We start from the raw sequence: 19985 nt of genomic DNA on the forward strand, positions 1-19985 counted from the left end.
CAACATCACTCAGGACAGGGAGAAGTCAGCAGAAAGGTGGCTAATGGGCAAAAGGAAAAGAAAAAAAGAAATCTTATCTGCCATAGCAGTGGGTGCAGAACTGAAGCTCCCAAGGAGACTCTGCCTCACAGCAGTGATTTGTCTCCTCTTGACATCAGCAGGGAAGATGCCTACATTGCTAGTTTAAAGCAAATTCCCTCTTATTTCAGTATTTGTCAGATTGGCCAAGTCTCTAACCCCATGGGGCTGAGTGCTCTAAAATGCTTGTGTGAATGACTTTCAAGAACTCCCTAATAGGAAAAGCACCACGGTTTCCTCAAAACTTGCAGAGAGAAGTACAGAGTAAAAGGTCATTGGTATCTAAACCCACTGACTGCTTTGAAATCCCACACAGAGACTTCTGCACTTCACAAGTCTGTGCCAGTATATACTCAAAGGCAAGAGGGGACAACGGAAAAGGAAGAAAATAGTCTTTTATATTCTCTAATACACAAAACATTTGTCACCTCTGGGCTGGCAGCTTGCTTCATTAAGTTAACTATAGTATGTGGAGAGGAGCAAATACTAGACAGATACAAATGTACTGCAGATTAGGATTCTGTCTCCTGGGAAGACAGATGATCCAGGTAGAGCATATAACATTCTCACAAACCTACCTGGAAAACTGCTTTTCAGTCCAGTAAAAAGTCACGCCTCCATTCCCCCACAAAAAAAAACCCAAAAAAACCAACACACAGAATGCAGGAAGAACAAGGTGGATACTTTTCAAAATGTTTTTTTAATTAAAACCAAAAAAAGGAGCACACACCAGAGCTTGACATGGGCTAGTCAAACTGCTGGTCACCAGGAGGTTGAACTGGCATGAGGAAGGCTGTGTTTCTGCATATCTCAGGAGCACTGGCACAGACAATGGGTCTCCTGGGAGAATACTCTGCTTGCCAGGCTACTGCTGCTTTGTGCTGAGCAGATTTCTCACGTGGTGATGGCAAACTTCATCCTGCAGCCCAGACTCTTCTTTCAACAAACAGAAGTCCCAGAGACTGGGGAAGAAACCATTTCAAAAAATCTGCATTTTTCACGCACTTCTGGAGAGGATTCCCTGTTGTTTCTCCTGCCTTGCCCAGGCAGGTTTCACAGGTTTATATGGAAACTCATCTTTGGCAATAGCCACACGGGTAGGACCGGCTCTGCTTCTGCTGAAGCCAATCCATGTCCTTTCCTGGACCAAACTGCAGCTGCACCGGGGCTCATGATCAAGAGCCAATTGTGCTTTAAGGTTAAATCCTCATCCACTCAATCAGGCCAGCAACTTCTGAGAGCTTCTTGTAAGTGTGTACCAGTAAATTCAGGTAAATGTGAACATCTTGGCTATAGCAATGGGGTGAAGTTTTCCATTATGCCCAAGAGATGGAGGAGCTAAAATTTTAAGACATGACTTGGGCACTAGATCAGATACTGCAACCTCCCTGCCATCTAATAAAGCAGTTGCCAAAGCTGTTGGTGTGCTGCTCCACCAGCCTGGTTTATTTACCACAAAGGCTGGGCTGAAAAAGTGACACATTTTTCATACACAATTTTTATCAGTTAGAATTTACTAGATATGCACCTCATTTGTCTGTCAAATATTTTAAAAATACTTCAACCTGCTCTAATAATCACATTTTAACACATGCATCAAGTTTGGATCAGAACAGCGTCTCTGGGATAATCAGTAAGCCCAAATTGCTGATTTAAGGCCTAAATATCAGTCACTGGCCAGCCAGCCACAATAAGTCACTCTATCCTTGAACTCTTGGAATTATTTTTGGCTCAGACTAACCCTTGTTACCATACATCTTAACCTACACACAGAAGAAAAGTGTATGTGTTTTTCAAGGCTACTGTTGCACCACAAGTTTACATACAAACACAACTTTTGCAAACATGAGACCAGAGGAAGATCTCCCACATCCCAGGGTGAGTCAAAGTTCTCAGGAGTCCAGGGAATGGTAACTGCCAGAAAGGATCAGGCCTAATACATGCATTAGAGAAGCAAGGTAGCTCCTTTGCTGGAGGTCTGGCTGATTCACTTTGCACATACCACTGCTTTAGCATTACATCCTTATCTAATGGTAAACCTGTTTCAACAACATGCAATACATATTAATGCAATATGCACTGCAACACACAATACGCATCCAAAGAAATATGCCAATGCAAAACTCTGACTGCTCACACATAGCCGGGCTAACAAGGAAGTCTTTTACAAAAGACAATCAAGAAATCACCTGAAACCATGAGACCGGAGGAGTCTCAAGCGATCAGCAATATAGAGACCTAACAACAGATGCTAATTCATGAAAGAAACACAAACAGTGGGACTGAGGTAATGGCAGAGATTTCATTAGTGCAATTACATTTAAAATGGTATGTTCTTTAATAGAATTTAAATAAGGCTTTGAATAATTACACACACTAAAACTAACATTCCATAACCTTATTCCGCATGGAAAAGCAGCAGAAACAACCCTCTGGACTGTACAAGGTCCAATTAATGAACAATTACATTCAAAAAGTAGATCAAAACAGAAACAACTCTTTCCCCAAAAAGCTGCATCATCATCTCTAAAGTCATCTTTCTCCCCTATATCAGAAATGTGAAGAACAGATGAACTGGGCTTCAGCCCAGTAGATTTGGCCTCGTCAGATTACCAGCGGTGCTTTCCAACCCAGCCTCTCCTCATTTCTTTAGGGTGATGGAAGCTCATGGAAAAAGAAGTGAATTTCTGAAGCAACAGAAGGTGAGTTGTCCTTTCTCCCAGCCCAACAATGTACATAAATTATGGAAGCTTGGATAAAACCCCTACATTACACTGTGGCTTGCGTTTACGATGCATGTCCTCCTTTAGAAACTACTCACAGACAATGGGGCAGGGTGGGTGAAAAAAAAAAAAAAGCAGCATATGAAATAGTAATATACTGTTCCAAAATCTGCACTGTCCTGCAGAAACAGGATTTATACTTTGTTCAGATTGTTCTCAACAGATCCAATCTATGCTGGATATGTAGAAACCAAGAGACTAAGTCATCATGGAAAACCAAATTAAAAAACCTGCATACTGCAAGAGTTTTAAAAAACAAAACAAATAAAAATCCCAAGAAACACTGACGAAAGCTCAGAAAAATTTATCATCAATTCTGAAGTGGGGCCTTGTGACATCATCTGGATTAATGAAGACAGAGATGGACTTTCCGGGGTTCTCAGTCACTAGCTGTTGCAACTTTTTGGCTAACCGGTCGTCAGGCTGGTTGGGGTCCCCTCCGTCAGACTGTGGGGAGGGGATGCTGGTGGTGCTGCCCCGCCGCTGGAGCTCCAGGGTGAGCCTGTTGGCTGCCTTGACGTGCTCGATGGCAGTTCGGAGGTGCTCGGCAGGGTCGGAGCGCACCGAGGACAGCTTCCGCGCGTGGAGCATCACGGTGTCTTCGGAGAGGTGCTCCAGCATGTTGCACTGCGGGATGAAGTAGTTAGGGCACATCTTGTTGACCAAGCAGTGCTGGAGATCATCAATGAGACCCAGGAGGAAATGGGCTGCGTAATCCTCCTGGGCCAGGTAGCTGGCTGGCAGCCTGTCACAAGCCCACAGCATCATGCTCCGCAGGTGATATGGACTAATGGCTTTGGGGCGGGACAGCAGTTTGATGATGATGGCTTTGCAGGCCTGGTAGGCTTGCATGAGGCTGCTGGAGATGCACTTTTTCAGCTGCACTTCACTCCTGGCAAATGACAGCCTCCATTCATTGTCCTTCTTCCCCTTGTAGGAACATGCAGGCACTAAGTAAAACCCACTTATGACTTCCTCCTCCGTGATCTTCCCATCCCAGAAGTGGTTCTCCATCAGCCAGCTCTGTGCCACAGCTGGCCAGCCTTTGAAGGACACCACAGGGACAATGTCATACAGCATGCGGCTGCTGCCCACTCCCAAAATAATGGATATGATAGTCCCGTTCTTTTCTACCTTCTCCACCTTTGGCATCCCTCGTTGGGGCTTTTTCTGGATCTCAGAGAGCACAATGCTAATGGATTCATAGAACCAGTCTGCAACTTTTGTTGGGGAGAAGAAGTAATTGGTAGCTCCATTGATATGGTCCACGATTGTGCAGCAGTCCTTCCATTTGCTGATGGTTCCTTCGTCAAACAGGCGCAGGCTGAGCCAGGAGTGGCACAGGGCCGAGTGGCGCATGTCCAGTGTGACCGGCTGGTTGCGGTCGTGCAGCTTCAGCGCGGGCACCAGCAGGGTGAAGTCCATGTCATAGTCTGTGCCCCGGGCATAAACATTCAGCTCATCGAGGTCAATGTCCACCACACCTTCCCGCACGCCGCCTGACAGCAGCAGATACTCATTGGCTACGGGCAGCTTCTGGTCAAGTTTCTGAACCATGCCTGAAAAAGACAGAGAGAGAAGTCCTTTCAAAAAAGGCAAACAGATCCAGGATCTAACCAGGATTAAAACCCATTCCATGCCCAGCAGGAAAAAAAGCAACCAGAGGTATCTATAACTTTTGGTGTTATACATATATATATACATGGTGTATACATACATCAGGCTCAGCATTCGGACAACCTTTGGTCTCACCTGACTCAGGGCAGGGCCTTCCCTGCATTCTAAACATCACATTTCAAGCAATGGAAAAAAGCAGCAGCCTCTGGTGAAACACAGCAAAGCTACTTCCAGAACTAAATGCAACTTTTTAAGCACCTACTAAACCAGTTTTTCACCATATTGACATTCATTTCCAGAGTATCCAAATGTTTCACCAACACTCCATAGAGAAAAGAGAATATTAATTGACTAGCTGTTCTTATTTTCTCTCTGGTGTAGAAAAAAGCTGGATCAGCATCAGGGAGTTGGTTTGTTCATGACTGAATGAATAGCTACAAATGTTAGTTCAAGCAGGTCTGATTTTACAATCTGCTTTACATCTACTGATGAACAAGGCAACATGAACAAAAGAAATGCATCCTTCTCTTATGGGCGAATGGAGCAGGTTAAATGATCAGGCAGTTAGAGAAGCCAGCTCTGAAATTGGCTCTTCAAGCTGAAATGAAATAAAATATCTGATCAGCTCCGCAGAACACAGACATGAAGACAGATTTTTACTTTCAGCACCAAAACCAGACACGACACTCACCCTGCAGTGCCTGTACCAGTTGTACAAAGCCAGCTTTTCACAGGGAATTCTATAAATACACCCCACGATACTGTGTCCATAGAACATGAACAGCAGACTGTGAAGAGACTCTACACAGAAGCTGAGATATTAGCACCTCATTCAGTGTTCAAATTAGGCTTAAAATTGAGCTCTGCACTTCAACTGCTCTGCAGTCTGCTCCTGCTTTCTGGGCTGTTTCACTGCTGGTGCTCCTCTTGTGGTTAAATGCTTTTGGTTGCTTCCCAGCCTCAATTCAGCCACCACACCTCAGCCATGAGGGAACAAAGGCCAGTGGTTCTGAATGGAGATGCTGAAGCTGTTATAAGCACTGCAAAAGGGATAGATTTTATTCCTTACAAGTACAAATGCACTAGTTTCTGCTGGCATGCATTCCTGACTCCAGCTTCTGAAAGGCAATATGGTTTGTTTACATCAAGCATGGTCAAATGGACAACTTCCATTAAAAGGAAGCTAGTCTTAGAGAGACAGCAGGGGGAATAACTAGCCAGAGGCATAACAGAGTGAACCAGAAAGCTGCCAGTCACTCTGTCAGCCCAGAAATCACAGGCAGACACATCAGGAATGTGAAACACAAATGATCAGCACTACAGTCTGAGTGCTCATCCTGTCATAGTCCCAGTGACTGCAGAGCCTTTCCTGAGGTAATGCATCCCTGTAGGATCACAGACACTGCCTGTACTGAGTGGGTCACCCTAGCAGAGAGCAGCAGCAGCACCCCAAGGCACTGAGGGCTGCACTAGGCTGAGTGGCACTGCAGTGCTTGCAGAGACACTCACCTGTCCTTTCCTGCATGCTAGGACAGCAACAAGGAAACACTACCTGCATGCACATAGGTAAACCATGACCAGAGCAAAACTTAAAGCTCTGTGGACACTGATTCTCTAGAAAAGCCAAGGATATTGTAGGAAGAGGCCTCTGTGTGAAGCAGAATGCATCTTGGTGCAATATTCAGTGTACTTGAAACCTCCCATGTGAAACTCGTTGTTAAATACACTTCACCTGTTTCATTCCTTCCAAGAGCACTGGACCCAGTCCATTTTGCTGCACTGAGCTGGGATGATTTTCCTGCCAGGCAGGCAAGGACATAAACCCTTCCATTTCATGCAGCTCCAGGGGCTGCAATAGAAGGAAATAGCTCTAAAAGAGTGCTAAGAAACTCTTCCTGCTAAATCCTGAGCTAATCCCATTCTGCAATCTTGCCACATGCTGCCCTGTTCATCCTCAAAGGGTAATAACTAAGAAAAGCTTCTATCAACCTCAAAAACATTTTCTGAGGCTTAGACACACAGTGAGCTATGTTACTCTGATCTGTGGAGCAGCAAAGTCTTGCACAGGCTTCTCTATCCCAGAGGCCAAATAAGTAGCAGGCTCTCTTTTCTGTACCCAGAAGGGGTTTTCTAATGGGTACCTAAATTGACGTGACTTCTGCAGACACTACTGACACACTGCCTCTGAATCCTGTCCCTGAACCAGTGCAAGCAGCCTTAGTGCTTTACACCTCTGTTAGAAGTTCAATACCCATGAAGTAGAGTCTGGATCAATCACATCATAGGGACAGGGAGCAATTTTTTTTCCCCCAAATATTAATGTACTACTGGCCCTCACTGTGGGGAAGCACAGCTATTCATGATATGGAGGGTTCTGATGGCCCATCCTGCCTCTACACTCAGCCAAAATTTCCCCTCAGGACAGTGGTCTGCAGCATCTGCCATGCAGATCTGTAGATGTTCCTGAGATAGGCAGACAAAATGTAATTATCCTACTGAAGAAAATGTTCAAACCTATAGGATTCAATAAGGGATGCATTTTTCTAAATATTTTTAAACTCAAAGGAAGAAAAATGCACTGCAGTGGGCCCTTTGCACCAGAACTTCTATCCCAGAGTCTTCAACTAAAAAAGAAAATCAGGATTTTTCTAAAGAGATTCCCCACAACAAAATCTGCTCTCTTGAGTTGCTCTCCTTGGCCTGAGGAGATCCTTTGTCCTTACATGGGAGCAATAGAGTTGACAGTCTAACCCCATTCAACCAGCAGCAAGTGGGACTCAAGCCCTGCCTTCTGTACACTGTCAATGAGTCACTTGATTTTCCCTCTCCAGAACTCTAGATCTACCAGCAGAAGAGAAATATTGAAAAATAGTAAGGAAACAGTTACAGGAAATTATCTAATATATCATCAATATCTCTCTACCTGGCTGGCTGCAGTTTAAATTCAAACCCTTGAGCTCTGCTTGGCACAGAATTTCCCCTTCAAGTCCCGAACCAGCAACATCTGCAGCTCTATCACAGAACAAGAGAAGGAATTTTTGCTAAATGATCACAGCAGCATTGCTGATCCAACTGAAGTGGTGGAGCAGGGAGTTGAGATAAGGTCCCCTTGAGGAAATTATATTTAGAATATGCATAGAATGTTCTATAAATAGTTGAGCTGGCCAAATTCAGGATTACCCAAGGCTTTAGGGGTTTGCAATGTCTTCAAACTGACCCCCTTGCTCACAAATCTATTTAAAATGTGAAGGGATTTCAAGGAATCCCATCAGTCCACACTGTGTGCCACACACCACCCTGTCACAAAGCTTTCACCCCAACTTTCTACAGCCCATGAATGTACAACAGAAGTAGGCACCCCAGTTCAGCAAGCATGTAAGTGCAAATACAAAGAAAAATACCAAGACTGGCACTCAACCCAAGTACTTAATAACATCAGTGGGCAGTTTGAGCTCTGTTCTTTTCATCTCAGTCCCAGGACCTCCTGGGAGGAGGAGGCAATAGGGGTTACAGAAAAACTAATGAAATTTATAGAAGATCTGTGCAGTTGTCTGTAAAGACCAAACCAGAATTTGTAGGGTCAATCACACAAAATGAAGGACCAGCTCTCATGGTATTAAACTAGGTTCACTGATACATAAGAAGCCTCTTGCTGCTACCAGGCAAAACACATAATGTGCATTAGTACCTTTTGTGACACTGAAAAGGTTGTTTGGCAAAGCTAAGTGAGAGACTGGTGTACCATTACCACTTCTTTCTAAAGGAGTTCTGTTTTTCTAGACATGTAACTAATTTAAGATCTTCCCAAGCTATTAAATTTGACATTCTAACAGGTGAGTATGCTTGCAAGCATGAGAAAGGCAAGGACTGTAAGAATCAGGAGCACCACCTGTAGGCCAGGCTTGCTAGTTGGTTTACTAAACCCGAATTCAGAGGAAAACAGGTGAGCAAGTGAGTTCTACCAACAGAATGTCATTCCTTTGTTGTTTCTTCAGTGTCAGGGAAAAAAGTATTTATTTCTACTTCAAGCACTAAGATACAAATAGAATAAAAACAGAGAAAAGAGATTTTTACTTTATATAACACCTACATTTGGGACACATCCTTGAATGAACTGTGACTCTGATGCAGATGACACAGAGACTGTTCTTCCCATTAAAAACAAACAAAAAAAAAAAAAAAAAACACAGTGCAAAGATTACAGAATTTCAGATGAACAGATTTCATGACCATTGCAGTGTGTGCTGGGATCCACTACTATTTCATGACTAGCTTTGTCTAAATAAGGAGGAACACACATATTTGTCTTTGCAGAAACTGATCATAAGAAAAATATTACATAAAAACTTATTTGTAACATATACATTTCCTAATTCTGGGTTCCTTCTTGAAGCCTTTCTTCCTGACACTTCAGATGTGCAACCATTGCCACCAAAAGGGAACATGGCAAAACAAGATGCTGTTCTGTTAGTCTAACTTGGTCTGATCAAACTGAATGGGGTGATGGTCCGGGCAGCCACTGAATTCAGGAGGCTTCTCCTGCATGGGAACTAGAGAGAGGTCAAAGGAGCAGTGGGGGGCTCAGAAAGGTTCCACAGAGGAGAATCAGCAGAACCTTGCACACAAAAGAAGCTTATCACAGGAATTCTTCTGAGAGCCAAGCCAGACCCAGGCACTAACTGGTGTATGCTCCCCTCGAGTTCCCTGGTAGCCTAGGGAGAAGATGTATAGAAGGGATCTTTCTTATATATGTGATCTGTTCTATAGGGAAAGCTAAGGACCACTCACATATCCTACTGTCTCCCTCTTTTCTACTACTGCTTAATCCTTCCACAGGACCCAGCATGCAAAGTCAAGGCTCTTGATTTTTCCTCACAGGTTCATCCTTTTTGATGCATAACCTTGAGAATGCCTTTTTTCTTCTTTATGAAATCATTACCATCCTGTAAATCCCAAGACCTAAGGAAGTCTGACCTCCTGGATGGTCAGACAATGGCTGCTCAAACGAAAGATTTCTGCAGAGGTCTCCCAGCTATGCCTGAGCAGTGTGTGTTGAATTTCAGAGGCTTCTTTAAGACAGGATGAGAGGCCACTCTGATGCATCTGGACTGCGCAGATTCTTCTGTTTCCCTTGGTAATTGCAATTCTATTTATGAGCAGCACAAGTTTTTGTTACGCAGGAGAACTGGAAGAGTCAGCTCTTCAGGGGAGTCTTTAGTTACAAAGCACATTTTGAGAGGACTGTTGGCAGAAGCAGGCAGGGGGTGGGAGAAGAGTGGGGAGACTGAACCATGTGATACCAGTTTAGTCAAATATGGGATGCAGGGGAAGGAAGCTGCTCCTTGCAGACTGATACACCAGTGTCCTACTGATTCTGCTCCTTTTAGAAATCTTGTGACATGGTGACAGAACACACTGCAGCGCGATAGCACCCCCTCGTAAAAGAAATCAGCTTCTTTCTCCAAAGTCTTCTTTAAAAACAATCTTAAAAGTACTGTCCCAGATTTTTTCCATTTTTCATGTGTCCTGGTGGAAGCCACCCACCTCACTGAAATCCTGTTTGGCAATAGAAAGGGGTGTTTCATGGTGCAAGCAGGAAGAAAAAAAAAAAAAAAGAAAAGCAAGAAAGAGCCCAGATTCAAAGGGTGAGCCTGTACAGTGAAGAGTGGTGCTGTCACAAACATCTAAACCCACTCTGGCACCAAAACCACCAGCAGTGTTTCTGTAGTGATCTGCTTGGCTAAACCAGTCAGGGCTCAGAGACCACAGCAGCAGGACCAGATTGCTCCCAGAGCTGGAACCAGCATTTTCAGAGGAGCCCCTGCACTGCTGTGCACCTCTACTCTGGGCAGGAAGAGTTTGAGAGTCAGTTCCAAACTCATGCTGGGTTTCCAGCATGCCAGTCTGCTTATTCAAGAGTCTTGTCTCCAGAGTCATATTAGCCAAACTAAGATAGGAGTGATGAAAGGTGAAAGCCTACATGGAATATGAAGTGCAAGTCAAAAAGGTGCTCTAGAGTCTGAAAAATGTGGGTAATGAGGTCTGAGAGCAGCTGAGAAGCAGAACAGAAGGAACAGGGGACAGAGAGGATAGCTATAAGAACAACTTGCTGCTACACCCCAGTTAACACTGCACACTGTGTCCATATTTTCAAATGTGCATAAGACATGAAATTCCCTTTGGAAATGGCACAAGATGCCATCTCTCTTGGAACTGCAATGCCAGAGACAAAATATGCCAGGGGACAGATTGTTTTAACAGTTCCACCCTCTGGGACTGAGAGTGCACATTTGGCAAGGGCTACACAGGGTCTAGATGGGCCATTTCTGCTCACACCCCTACAGAGCACTGCTAAATATTCGGCAAGATGTTACCCTGGGGGAGACTCACCAGGATTCCTCTCTTGGATCTGATTACAAGGTAACAGTAGTGGGCACAAACCAGGTTGAGCATCTTGAGTACAAACACGCAGCTTGCAGGAGAGGCTGTTTTGCCTTTGTTTTTCCTAGTTCCTTCCCTGTTACTGAGACCCTCACAAGAGCACAACAACCTCCAAGTGGTACATAGCATGTCCATCTACTGTAGCATCCTGGCTCAGGCAACTGCTGCTGAGGGCTTTCAGAAGAGCATTAAGAGCAAGTAAAGTACAGCATAATAATTTTCCCTCTGCAATCTCCAAGCATTCTCTGACTTTGCTATTTCCCAAACCAGAGGCAGTATTTGCAGCTTTGTCTTTAATAGCACTAACAGACTTACCTGCCTGGAATGTCTCTCATTGCTTTGTATATCAGTTATATTTTTGTTATAGTCAGTGCCTTGCAGCACCGTGTTTCACAAAACACATGTCAAAAGGACTTCCTTTTGCCAGCTTGCTAGAAAATGAAGAAAATCACCTAACCATGGCACCTTCCATAGATCACTGAAGATCTTACACAGCTTCATCAGTCATCTTTCTTCCACATTGAAAAGGACAACTTATTTAAACTTTGTTTAGCCAACTGTCCTGATCTGCAATTGTGTGGGCCCTGGTATTGCTACACTCAAATGAAATGAGATGGCCAACACTTCATGACACATGAAAAGGTGACTGCTGGGTGAATGCCTTCACAGTCCTCAGGGAAATACCCCAGCAGCCTTGCTTGCTAAATTAGCCCCACTTCTCTGCAGGTTTGCTCAATGTAATGGAGTCCTCCTCCCCAGAATTTAATTTCACCTTCAGGATGTTCCTCTTGTAAAAGCCAACACCAATCCCAACATGTCACAAGGGGTGTTGCTGACACTGCAAAAGGACTGTGGAAGTAGGACAGGGTAAGGTTTTGGAGACTGCACAGGGGAACAAAGTCCCCAGCCTCCCTCAGGCTCTCATCCCAATCTGAAGAGTCAGCTCCAGGTGCCTCTCACAGAAAACACGTGGCAGCTCTCCACTGATGAGCAAAGCCATTCCCTTCCAGACCTGGGAACACATTCTCCTCTCACTCCAGTCAGCCACAGGGGCACAAGTACATATCAGACAGAACTTGACTCCAAGGTTGCAAAAGCACTTTGGGCTCCTCTGGGATGGTTTTGTGTTCTCAATTACTGCCTGGTATCTTTTTCCCATCCTGAAAAGGCTAAGTTGCCACACCATTTTATGTTCTGGTGTCACTGGGCTATGCACAGAGGAATGCCACCACAACCTCACATCTTCTAAGTAACATAAGAGCCTCCACTGTAAATGCACTTTGAGCTTTTCTACCAAGACTCCTGCTTACAGCTATCCAACACACCAGAAATTCTCTCCCCAGCTGCTAAATTACTAGCTTGCTTTCTTTTCTTTTACTAGTTGCTTTCTACAAGGATAAGTCACAGCCAAGACAAATCACAGCATCATTCCTTATAAACTGGGTCTGAGCTAACACTGCTCATCCTCAGGGCCTGCCTTTTCTCTAATAACAGTTCTACCTTGCTGAAGAGCAGCAGGAGATTTGCCCTTGACTTAACAATTCTTCAACAAATCATCCAGAAAAGCTAAGCTTACATGTGGAGTACACGTGGTGACTAACAGCCATCAGGGAGTTGATGAATAACTACAACTGTAATTCATGTCCTTGATTTTTCCTTAAAACTTGGCTCCTGGGGTCAATGACATGATCAGAATGGCATCCCTTTCAATTGCTTTCATTCTCTTCATATACCAATAATGAAATCTATTTAGGTTTATACAATGGGACAGGTCACAAAAAGAGGGAATGAAGAATGATTCCAGGAAACCAGCCAAGCACCAAAAGAGTGCTGGAAATCCTGAGTTCTCTGAGTACAGAAGGAAAGCACGTGTCTTCAGAAGCCTTTCTGAGGCATGTAGTGGAGAAAATTACATGAACTGAATCTTCTCTCCAGCTCTTACAATTCACTGTACAGACCTGATCTGGCCCCTTTGACAAATCTGGTATCCAAACACTGGGAGAAAACAAGACAGATAGGCCAAATATGGCTGAGACAACCAATGCCAGAAGCACAATATAATTTTTCTCTGTCCTTGCATGTGGGCATGGATTGGACTAGCAAGATGAGGCAGGGAATGCAGATCCTTGTCAGAGAGTGCTGAAATCAAAAAGGCTTAAACAATACAGCTGTGTCTGAGACCATGAAGCTAAGAGCAGACTTTCCTGCAGTACTAACCAACTTCCCACCCACCACTGAGAACATGGCCAAAGCCATGTGGGGCTGGATCAAGTCACCCACAGGAGATGCTTTTGCCAAAGCCCCATGTGCAACATCAGCTGTACGTATGCTGGCTGGCTTTGACATTCATGCAAAATTCCTCTTCATCCACATCACAGAAGTTGATACAGGCCAAATTTGTTGTTAGCAGGAAACAGAGCAGCTCTCCTCAGGTGAATGGAAACGTCAAGAGCATTTCTCCTCGCTTTCCATGGGAGACAGGCAGAGGAAAACCTAAGCCCTCCAAGCTTACCTATCCATATCCCATTGCTCCTATCATCCTGCTCCAGCTTCATCTTGCAGAGGTCATATTTGACAGCACACAAAAGCCAGCAGAAGTTTCTAACCAAAATCTCAGATTTTACCAAGGGAAACAGAAGAATCTGTGCAGTCCAGATGCATCAGAGTGGCCTCTCATCCTGTCTTAAAGAAGCCTCTTTTTTTTTTTTTTTTGCAGGTGAGCACTGTCTTCTGTCAAAGACCACAGCAGGAAGCACTGTGTGGATTCGATCTCCATCAAGCACCAAGCCCACAGCCCCAGCAGCTGTCAAGGATCTCTTATCCCTGCAGCGCAGGCAGTGGCCAGGAAGCATGGAACCAAATAATTAGAGTAAAAGAGAAAGGGAAGAGCAGTAGGGTAGAACCTGGACCACCTTGTGTGAAGGTATGCAGTAAAATGCCACTGTCATTTTGGCACAGGACAGCAAAGGTGAAATGCAGCCACCTGAAGAAGGCAACAGTAAGAAAGTCACATTGCCAGGTGGCCCTGAAAGATGCAGGTATTGCAACTGCCCTCCCTCCAGTGTAAGGTGTGGATTGGCTGGTGGGAAGGAGGAGCTGGTGGAGCTGTCAGTGCTCACTAGCCAATGCCCTGAAAGCATTTGGAGTGAGATGAAGGCTGTATTTTTGGAGCCATTCTCTGTTACCTGGAGCAGGCTTGAAATGCCCTTTGCACAGAACTCCCATCCCGTTTTGCCCACTCTGCTCACTCAGGAGAAGTTCCAAGAGAACAACCACATCTGTTGCAAAGCCTTTTTGTGCTTACCTGGAATGAAATAAAGCCTCACACACATATTTATTTAAAGAAAGGCCTGGTGATCTCTTGGCTCATCAGGATGAAAGTTACATTGCAAGGTGAAGGAGGGAGGAGAAAGCAAAATTGTTGCTGATCAAATATAAAATTTGTGAAGTATGTTCCAGGAAGCTGTCCCTGCCAATAGCCTGGTCCCAAAGTAGTGTCTCATCTAAAAATCTAATGGAATACTGGCATGAGCAAGATTTTGGTCCAGAAACTGTCAGAAATGTATGCAAAAGACCTCACAAAGTAGGACCTCAAAGTCTTCTTGTAACAGAAAGCTGATGACAATCAAAGCTCATTCTTCAAATCTCATCTCCTGTCAGGGCTGCTTCACCTTCCTGACTCTGAAAGCCCAGGTGAGCAGAATCCCATTCACCAGTGCCCTCATGTTTCAGGAAGCAGGGTCCCCAGCTCAAATATACATGAAAAGACAGGCCATGAAATCACAACATCTTCCTAGTTTCATTTTCCCCAGCCATTTTTGCAAGGTGGACAGAGGAAAGGCAACTACTGCTCAAAATCCAATAGAAATATAATTCAATAGAATAGAAAATTCAGTTAGCTCACTTAGCTTTCCCCTGAAAAAGTGAGAACTAGAAATGCTTTGTTTACACTCTATTTAACAGAGAATCTCATATAACTCCAGTAAAATGCCTTAAGGAAAAACTACAGTGTACTGGTAGAATTTGCCTACCTGCATTTCGAGTTTCTTTCAAAAATTAAAGTAGCTTCTTTATTGTCTTATACAGTGGTAATCTGGAATTTTAATCCTACAAATTCCCTTGTACATACAATCATGAAAAATGCTAAAAACCTTTGATCACAAATGATGATAAAGAAATCATGCTTAGAAGAGGCAGGTACATGGAGAATATAGATCCTTCAAATGGATTCAGTAATTAGAAATCTCACCTGTATTTTATAGATGCTGCTGTGAAAATACTTTGTAAAATTTCCGTATATTCAGCTCCTGCAAGGCTTGCTATCCCTTGCACGGAAACACTTCCCAGCACAACAGAGACAGATATTGTTTGAATACAGTCCTGCTACACAGAAAGTAATGAATAACACAGTGCTTGCTGGTTTCCCACTGACAGCTGGTCCCTACACTGTGATTAACAGACAAAGAAAGAAGATTACAGACCTCCTAAATTTGCTAACACAGTTTTCAGAATTAATTGCATGAGGTAGAAGCAGGAATACAAGGGTGTGAGCTGGTCCTGTAACAAGGGTGCTTGCCCCTGAAGTCAGACAGAGCTGAAGTACAGCTCATTTCCAGCAGAAATCAGAGCACAGTCCTACTTGTTTGTTCCTGGCTGCACTTTAGGAAGGGGCTGGCAGAGGCAGAGACAGAAAAATACTGGTTTGTAGCTGAAGCCAACCATCACCAAAGCACAAATTGCACCCCGAGCTGCGCTGCTGCTCTGGCTGGTAGTGTTCTATCTGTGCCCAGGGAGACCTGCCGTGGATGATGGACTGGGCCAAGATCTGAGGCCCCTGAACTGCCCTATTCTTCTTGCTTCACAGACAACCCACAGGGAGGAGGAGTGTAAGAAGACATTTCAGATTTCCTTCCCGACTTGATGGGGTTTGGGGCACTTCCTAGTTAAGCTCAGGGATCAGCCAGCTCTTACCCACAGGCATAGCCCAGAGGAGGGCAAAAGTATGTCAGTTCCAAACAGTCTCTGGCATCCTCTGCCTATAGACAGGGCACCACTAGGAGGACCCTGCAAAATTTTTGTTGCTAAGACATAACACCCTGCCCCAAATTATATTCTGAGTATTCAAAAATTATGTAAGAAATATTGCACAGAACTTTGTGTTTGAGGAAGAAGCAGCACTTTATCCCTTCCCAGAGAGATGGCTCATGAAATCCTAGTGCTGCTAAAACATCTCTGCTTTCCCAAGCTGAGGACATTCTACTTTGCTGCTGGTTCTATAGATCACCATATTGAGCTTTCAATCTGAAAGGAATGAGGGATTTGTCTTTACAAAAAAGAAAAAAAAAAAGTGTCTGCTGCTAAATAAAGCTAGATAATGAGAGATAAAAGAAACAATGGGAAGGATTCCACTAATTGATGAAAGGAGTGAGAGGGATTTGTCTTTACAAATAAACTGTAGGTCTGCTGATAAATAAAGTCAGATACTGAGAGATGAAAGAAACAATGGGAAGAACCATAAATTCCATAGGAGTTCCACTGATTGACACAAGGAAAAGAAAAGGAGGGTATACATTAGAAGGCAGCCTTAGGTATTAGACACTTCGGGAATTCTGTACCTCTCAAGTACCTCAGCCAATGGGAAAGGAGAGAGGGACATGCGGCCGGGAAATGAAGATAAAAAGGAGGCTGCGTCCTCTAAAAATTAGTGAGACCCCAGGGGAATGCCCCATGGCCTCTCCCTTTATTCGACTAAAGTTACAGTACTACTCTGTCTCCTTTTTGGACATAAGCCTCTGGTGTTTGTGGATTAATCTTCCTCACAAATCTTACTTCAAACTTTACTGGCTGTTACCCAGCCGCCTTACCGAGAAGGCAGGAATCATTCCGCCTTGCTGCGGGCACGTTCCTTGTCCCGCCGCGCAGAAGGCGCCGCGGCAGCCCCGGCAGCCGCGGTGCGTGCGGTGCTCTCTCCCGGCAGCAGATGGCAGGAGCGCACCGGCGGCGCAGCGAGAGCCGCGCCCGGCCGGGACACAGCGGCGCCGCTCTCCCGCCGCCCCGCGACAAGGCACGGACACGCACACACACCAACAGCCCTCCCCGCCACCTGACAGGGCTTACCCTGCACAGCCAGCTCTGACACAATTACGGCTTTGAGACCGGCACCAGGCTACCAAACCGCACTCGCTCCATCCTTTTCACGGGGTGCACGTCAGGAGTCCTCTGGCGGCAGTGTACGGGGGGGAGCGAGATGCGACTTTAAGAGGGGATAAGCCAGAAGATAGACACCAAACCTGTCTGCAAATCCTATTTAATGCCAGATTTCCAGCTTGTGACGACTGAAGGAAAAGGCCAGCATTTTGTCTAAGCCATCTGTACACAGCTCCTTTTGTGCCATTCTCTTTGAGCATTTATGCCACTTTGCACAGCAGCACAACTGAGCAGGCAGCGAGCACTACGGCTTCAAAGGAGAACAACTGCTGTTTATAGAAGCACAGTCAAGAATTTATTGCTGAAAAGAGAATGAATCATTGTAGGTAAATTTAGTTCAAAAATTAGATTTTCTATTTCTTCATCAAAAACCAAGTAAACTCTCAGCAAGCACAGAGCTGCCCAGGAGCAGTTCTTGTGTTCAGTGGAAGCAGGTACTTGAGTTTAAGGACAGAGCCCTCCAGAGAGTCAGATTAAAGGTGAAGTCAACATCTAACTAATCCGTTTCCCTTATTTATTTTCCTCCTCAGAACATAGTGAATACAAAAAAAAAGTAATCTAGCAGCATTCAAAATTAAATGCAAAGGGGATCATCTAGGAATGCACATACACCCATGTATTGAAGAGCAGGGCTGTGATTTTGGAACTGTTTCAGGGCAATACATAGAGGGTCTATCTGGAAATGGGGGATGAGCAGAAAGCATTAAGGAAAAAAAACAACAAAAACAGTGTTGTAAAGTCGTGTTTGCGTGTTTTAATCCAGTGTATAAAATTTCTGAACAAAATCAATTTAAAATGCACCTAAATAGCAGAGAGAAAGGAAGACAAAAACAGCTTCATAGTCAAAGGAACTGTATTTCTGTTTTGTCAGTGTAACTTCCAGAGGTTTAAAATACAGACCCTCCTCTCTGAGCAATCTGCTGCAGAAAAGGGAGGAGGTTACAGCATGACTCCACCTGTAGGACCAAGATTCATCAAACTGTCCATGTGTCAGCTGAGTTATGGGTCAGCAAAGGAACAAATACAGAGTGGGAAGTGGGTGTTTAATTTAATGTGTTTAATTAATTGAATGTGTGTGCTCTAACAGCTGTGAACATCTGGCAACACAGAACACATCTGGGATGAGGGAACATCAAAGGAACAAACCCAAGCACCCTTTGAGTTTACAGAAATAGCAAACTACCACCACAAGTGCTGTGCTGGTAACGCTGCCACTGAGAGAACTACAGCATCGTGCCCAGGAAGAGCATCAGCTCTCAGGGGGGCAGGGTGTCTCCTACAGACACTTCTGAAGCTGCATTTAAATAGCTCTTGTTACACCCACACTGTAGCTGTAGGCCAACAAAAACCTTAATGCAGGAGACAAACATGTATTTTTCTGCCCCAGAACACTCCCTAGCTTTTGAACACTGCTCAGACACTGTCATAGGAGACACTGCTGGGATACTCTCTTGCTGGCTCCAGACATGCATATCCAGAAGCAGCCCACCAGCAACCCTATTTCAAGCCCTAGAATTTATTTCCAAGTATTGGACTGTGATGCAGGATGTCCTGTCATGTTCTTTCCCCCTTGCCCCCAACCCATATTCAGTCAGGAGTCTGAAAAAAAGGGAGGTGAGTGGTAATTCTAAATCTTCATCTCTATTTCCCCATTCCACTCCAGCTAAAAGGAAAGGGCCCAGCCCCAGCAGTCAGTGTGAGGGACAGGGCATTTGTTGCAAGGGGGCTGGGTGCAGGTCCAGTTTAACGATCATGGGAGGAAATTCTCTCCTGTGGGGAAGTCAGTAAGCAGGGATGACAAAAGGAACACATCTGGAAAACAGCAGAGGAAGCAGAAAAAGTAAATGAAGTGGCTAAGAGAGCCCTCCTAGGGCCATAAAAGTTGCAGATTCCATGAGGAATTCTTGTCAAATCCAATGGGATGTGGTCTGGTTTTAAAACAAAATGGTGGCAGTTCAGAAAACACACACAGGTTTTAAGCATTGAACAGCAACATTCACCAGAGCTCCTTAACTTTGGTGCTCACTCTGCCAAAGGTAGACGAGCTGGGCATGGAGCAGAGAGGGGCCAGAGACTGTAATTCAGAGTCATGCTTTTGAAAGCCCCAAGTATTTCATCTCAGAGGCCTGAGACCAGAGCTTGTGTAACAGAAGAAACAAATGTGGAAACAAGTGAAGCAAAGACTGGTTACAGCAGGGAGGAAATGCAGGAATTGGGCTTTGGGAGAGCCTGCACTGCTAAAGAGCAATCGCTTGATTGCATGAAGGACGAATGCTGGGAGATGTCTGAGTCTCCTGCCTGCTTGAGATGCTCAGCACACAAACAGCCCTGGCTCAGTGAGCCCCAAGCCACAGCTGCATTCCCCACACCAGTGGATGAAGTGAGAGCAGCCTCTCTCACCTATTTCCTCTCCTGCTCAACTGAGCTGAGCTGAATTTGTGATCATCACGCAAGCCTTGTATCCATTGCAAGCTGAAGCACTTTTCCTGCTTTTCCCAACACATCAGCAAGGATCAGAGGCTACTCTGCCAACCCTTGTGTTCAAAACCTGGAACATGGACTTAGCCCATGGAAATATGGAAGGAACACAAGGTCCATTGCTTGGCCCCAAGCTACAAGCTGCCAGATTGCCTTCCTGACTTCCTTCCCCTGCTCAGAAACGAAGTTGGAATTCTCACAGCATCATCTACTGGCTCCAGAAGCTGAAGCTTTAATGACAGCATAAAATTTAACATCACACTTGATTAAAAAGAGAAACAAAAAATATGATTCTGAGTTGGCACCATTGCAAGGCGCCCAGGTGGCATTTTGCCCCCTGCACTGGAAAATGCAGGGCCAAGTCCAACCACTAGAGACTTG

The 19985-nt window shown here is 44.7% G+C and overlaps 1 protein-coding gene across 3 annotated transcripts in view; it reads right to left on the reverse strand.

Annotated features, from left to right (window-relative positions):
• Positions 1 to 2361: 2361 nt before the first annotated feature.
• Positions 2362 to 19985, reverse strand: part of MB21D2 (Mab-21 domain containing 2) — an 83091-nt gene continuing 65467 nt past the window's right edge. For all 3 annotated transcript variants that reach the window (XM_053986812.1, XM_053986811.1, XM_053986810.1), the window contains one exon: positions 2362 to 4420. In XM_053986812.1, the coding sequence (XP_053842787.1) occupies positions 3156 to 4420 (1265 nt within the window). In that variant the 3' untranslated portion in view covers positions 2362 to 3155. The remainder of the gene's footprint in view (positions 4421 to 19985) is intronic.

This window comes from Vidua macroura, chromosome 10, assembly GCF_024509145.1.
Source record: "Vidua macroura isolate BioBank_ID:100142 chromosome 10, ASM2450914v1, whole genome shotgun sequence".
NCBI classification, from domain to species: Eukaryota; Metazoa; Chordata; class Aves; order Passeriformes; family Viduidae; genus Vidua; species Vidua macroura.